This window comes from Austrofundulus limnaeus, unplaced genomic scaffold, assembly GCF_001266775.1.
Source record: "Austrofundulus limnaeus strain Quisiro unplaced genomic scaffold, Austrofundulus_limnaeus-1.0 Scaffold343, whole genome shotgun sequence".
NCBI classification, from domain to species: domain Eukaryota; kingdom Metazoa; phylum Chordata; class Actinopteri; order Cyprinodontiformes; family Rivulidae; genus Austrofundulus; species Austrofundulus limnaeus.
Window position 1 is genome coordinate 626,980 of NW_013952745.1, and position 5,170 is coordinate 632,149.

At 42.5% G+C, this 5,170-nt stretch overlaps 1 protein-coding gene across 1 annotated transcript in view; it reads left to right on the plus strand.

Annotated features, from left to right (window-relative positions):
* The first annotated feature begins 865 nt into the window (after positions 1–865).
* The window catches only part of LOC106527831 (nucleus accumbens-associated protein 2), a 14,744-nt gene continuing 10,439 nt past the window's right edge, over positions 866–5,170 (plus strand). The window contains exons 1-2 of the mRNA XM_014022825.1: positions 866–1,417; positions 4,344–4,549. Coding sequence (XP_013878279.1) covers positions 971–1,417; positions 4,344–4,549 — 653 coding nt within the window. The 5' untranslated portion in view covers positions 866–970. The remainder of the gene's footprint in view (positions 1,418–4,343; positions 4,550–5,170) is intronic.

Here is a 5,170-nt window from a genome sequence, read left to right on the forward strand (position 1 = left end):
GAACTGAAAATATGGATGGAGGACAACAGGTTAGCTTGTTTGTCGCACTAGCACCGAGCTAATACATATAAGGTAACATAGCATTGGTGCGAGCGCAAAGGCTAACAGGCTAATCTGAGGTTGTTCTTCCATGAAGCAGCTCTGTTGTCCTCCATCCATATTTTCAGTTCCAGGCTAACCTTCAGGGTGGATATAGCTCGCTAGCAGCCTCGCACCGAGGACCTATCCACGTCATCATTTACCCAGAATGCTTTGTGTGCAAATAAAATGGCTCCATCCGTGTCAAAATATATTTTTAAACTTATAGTTTAAAAATGACAAAAACTGAACATCCTACAGTATTTTTACAGTCTTTGTTTTACGTTAATCATATAAAGTCTAATGTTACAACTAATCATGGATCCCTTTAACAATAAATCTAACGGCTGCGCCTGATTGGCTGAACCAGAAACTTTGTTTTGCAGCACATCCTCAGCTCTGATCGTCCCACAAATGCTTGTTCCTTACAAATGTGGCACCATATAAAAGATTTATTGTTATAACAAATTATTAATCTGCCAAACACTAACATACTGACTTTTCTGCTCCGTTTTTCTATAAAGTGGATAGAAACGGAGGCAGGAGCAGGACAGAGCGGCAGTTGATGTTTTAATTTATTCGTCGATGATTTTCGTGTGAAGAAAAGTGAAATTTGAGAAGCTGTGATTTAGATTTGTGAAACTGGAACTTTAAACTTGATGTTTGTGTTGTTGCAGCCGTCTCCCAGTGCTGATCTGACCTGCAGCTTCATCATCCTCAGACCTGAACCTCAGACCTGAACCTCAGACCTGAACCTCAGACCTGAACCTCAGACCTCATGGATCTGAAACCCTCTGGAGCAGTATTCTGCAGCATCCCTGACACCTAAACGACTCTCCACGCTTCAGTTTCCTCCTGACCCGCCCCGCCCCCCCTCGCTCGGACCGGCACCATGTCCGAGGGGCTCCTGCAGGTGGAGATCCCAGACTTCGGCAGCAGTGTTCTGGGGAGCCTGAACGAGCAGCGGCTGCTGGGCCACTACTGCGACGTGTCCATCCTGGTCCAGGGCCAGGCCTTCAAGGCCCACCGGGCCGTCCTGGCCGCCTCCTCGCTCTACTTCCGAGACCTGTTCAGTTCTGCGGCCGAGCCCTCCTCCTCCTCCTCCTCCTCCGCCTCGCAGGCGGTGTTTGAGCTGCCGTCCTCGGTGACCCCGGCGTGTTTCCAGCAGATCCTGTCCTTCTGCTACACGGGCCGCCTCAGCATGGCGGCCAGCGAGCAGCTGGTGCTCATGTACACGGCCGGGTACCTGCAGATCCAGAACATCGTGGAGCGAGGCATGGAGCTGATGCTGATGAAGGCCTCCTCCTCCTCCTCCTCTCCACTGTGCTGCGACTCTCAGGTGGGTCTGACGGGCCGGGACACAAGGTCCAACTCTGACCTGCAACCAGCCCAAACCAAGCTAGTCTGCATGGTCTGACCTTCGGGGTAAATGTATTGGGACCAGGGGCGGATCTAAAGGGCGTGGCCACAGGGGCATTGGCCCCAGCTGAAATCTGATTGGCCCCCTGAGGTGATTTATTATTAATAAATCATTAATAAATATTTGTTATGCAATAATTGAGGGTGAGAAAGACAGAACTGTTTAATCGGCCCGCCCCTGATTTAATGCTTCACCGCTAACAGCTGTTGAGTTTTGAGGCCAGCGTTGCTCAGGAACCTGAGGATCTGTTAAACCTCAGCGAACATGCTGTGAATGACCGTCGGCTACTGACGAGCTAAAGTTTAGCTTGTAATCCGTCAAATTCACAGACAAACAGAAGTTTTTGTGCAGGTTAATGTGGATCGGCTGTGGCGGCCATCTTGAACAGGGTTGGCCCTAAAAGTTGGGCCAACCATGGCCAATTGGCCAGTTCAGTTTCTTATCAAATAATGGACAAATTGTTCACATACATATTACATCTAAACGTGCTTATTAAACATTTCAGACTAGGTTATTACATTGTAATTATAATAACTGTAAGAAACACATATTGTAATATAAGTAAGTAAATAAAGTTTTATTTATAAAGCACCTTTCACAGAAATATATTCACAAGGTGCTGTACAGTCATTAACAATGTAAAAATAGTGTAAAGAATAAAATGAAACAGAAAACATAAGTACATATAAGTAATGAAAATTGAAACATCAAATCAAGAATTAATTTCTAAAATTGTAAATCAAACACAAGGTCAATGCAGGTCAAAATATACAATAATACACAAAAACATAATGAATGCAGGAGAGAAAAATATGGTGTAAGTTCAATAGTAAAAACACAGATTGTCGAGCGTTCACAATGGAGGTAGGCCTGCAGTAATGGTGAAACGGTTAGTTAAACACTTGAGTGAAAAAGTGAGTTTTTAGTTGATTCTTGAAAGAGACAATGTTATTAATGGAGCGCAGGTTAACAGGAAGTTCATTCCAGAGCCTGGGGGCCACAGAGGAGAAGGACCGGTCACCACGGGTCTTAAAGTGAGTGAGGGGAACCATAAGGAGATGTTGATCCTGTGAGCGGAGGTCATGTCTGGGGTTGTAAGGAGAAACTTTTAATGTATTCTGGTGCCATGAAGAGCTCTGAAGGTGAGGATATATTTACTAGAGAAATTGTATTTCCTGCAAAAATACTAGTGTGAATGCATCTTGCTGAAAACTTAACCCTAACCAAAGTGTTAATGTGAGCTCACTTTAAAATCTGAAAGAAACGAAACAAAGCCGAACTTTGCAGAAAAACAGTGAAAAGGAGAAAAAGTCCAGTTGAAAACAACAAAACAGCTAAAAGCTAAGCGCTAAAATAGCTGAATATGGCTGAAAACATCTGTCAGAAGCATAAGTAGCACCAATTAGAAGAAAAAAGCAAAAGAAGTTGAAAAAAGCAGAAGGCTAAAATTAGCATAAAATTAGCATAAAATAAGATAAATGTAGCATCCAAATTTTCAGCAAACAGCTGAATATAGCAGAAAGCATCTGTAAGAAGCATACATAGCACAAAGTAGCAGAAAAAAGCAAAAAAAGTAAAAAAGAAGAATAGAGGAAAAAAGCAGCGTTTTAGCTGAAATGGCAGAAAAAAAAGCTAAAATTAGCACAAGGAAGTGAAAAAATGTGTAAGGTGCTGTAAAGATTTAGAAATATTTTAAAGGAGTTTAATGATGTTGAAAATAGCTCCATTTTCATTGGCAACAAAGTGGCTAAGAAAAGTGAAATCGCTAAAAAAGTATAAATGGCTGAAATACCAAAGGTCATAGCACCTCTCACATAAATGAGCTGAACGTTTTGATGTATGAAGTGTTTAAACAGCACAGAAATTATGGAACGAGTTAGATGCTGAAAAAAAACGTACGGAAGAAAAAATGATCTTAATAGTGTTACACAATAATGTAGTGTATTACTGCATTATAAATATTCACAACTGTCAAAGTGACACTTATCACAAAGTGTAACACAGTACACTATTTATTAATAACAAATGAACACTTATAAAGGCCAAACGTTAGTCTTTAATGTGAAAAAACATCATTTTTAAAACTTTTTGTTGATCAATATTTGAAATTATTGTTCAAACATGTAACTAATGTCAACAATGATATATCAAAAAAAGTAAAAAAAAAAAAAAATCACGTTAACACACCAAATAATCCCACCTCATCCAAAATAGTGTACAGTTTTACACTTTACAATAAGGATCCCTTTAATAATTGTGGATATTTAAAATGCTTATATGTTAAAATATGTGTTTCCTAATCATTATTGTGCTACAAGGTGGTAAACTAGTCTGAAATGTTTAAAACACAAACACATTTGGCTCAGTATTTGGAAAGAAACAGGACAGTTTAGTCTCTTCTTTGACCTTAATTAATGCATAATTAACACTTATTAATAATTTATAATGTGTTTACAGATGAATTAATAACCTATCTATAAACTCTTTAAAAGCCATTTAAAATCATCACATTAGAAATGTATTACATGTATGACTGATTAAATGTAAACATTTTACCATAACTGTTGATTTGTGTGAAAGGATGTTGAACAAAGACTGGCCCCCTATGAATACTGTGGCCCCTTGATGGCCCCTGACTCAGGAAATCCTAGATCCGGCCCTGGTTGGGACGTCCTGGTTGATCATCAAAGCTGTTCCCAGTTGTTGTTGTTAGGTGGAGTTTCTGTCCGTGTGCGGCTGGTGTCTGTGGAGCAGACAGTAGCATCTGCTGGATGCTGGCGGAACTGCTGAGTCATGACACGGCTTCATGCCGTCAGTAACAGTAAACTATGACGTCATGTTTCAGACCAACTCGGCGGACGAGCTCGGGGGCTTCGACGCCGCAGTGGCCCAGCGCCAGCAGCAGAACGGCACCCCCCAGCTACAGGAGGTGAGTCCGGACCAGCCGGCCCTGAGCCCCGAGGAGCTGCTGCTGGCCGTCAGCAGGATCAAGCAGGAGCGAGCCGACACGCCTCCTGCTGAGGAGAACGGAGGAGGAGGAGAGGAGGCCAGGTGAGAGAGCAGCAACTCAGCAGAAGCTCTGTTCAGACAGTGAGATCAATGAGATCCAGCCTGCAGCTCGGGCCCCTGAGGGTCCTGAGGCCCCTGAGGCCCCTGAGGGTCCTGAGGGTCCTGAGAGTCCTGAGGCCCCTGAGGGTCCTGAGGCCCCTGAGGGTCCTGAGGGTCCTGAGGGTCCTGAGGCCCCTGAGGGTCCTGAGGATCCTGAGGCCCCTGAGGGTCCTGAGAGTCCTGAGGGTCCTGAGAGTCCTGAGGCCCCTGAGGGTCCTGAGGGTCCCCACCAACACACAAACCAGACATCAGCAGAAGAAATGTGTACTTCTGTTTGTTTTGTAATTTAATGTTCTCATTCAGAAATGCTGAGTCAGCATTCATTCTGATTATTTTTCTGTACATTTTTCAGTCTAACAAAACTTTGTGTTTTTTTTGCTGTTTTACATAAATAATCAAAAAAAATTAAGCTTTACCTAGCCTTTCTGTAATCATTAGTGAACTACTAAATACAGAGATATTCATCAGACATTCAGCTGATATTTATCAGACATTCAGCTGATATTCATCAGATATTCAGCTGATATTCATCAGATATTCAGCTGATATTCATCAGACATTCAG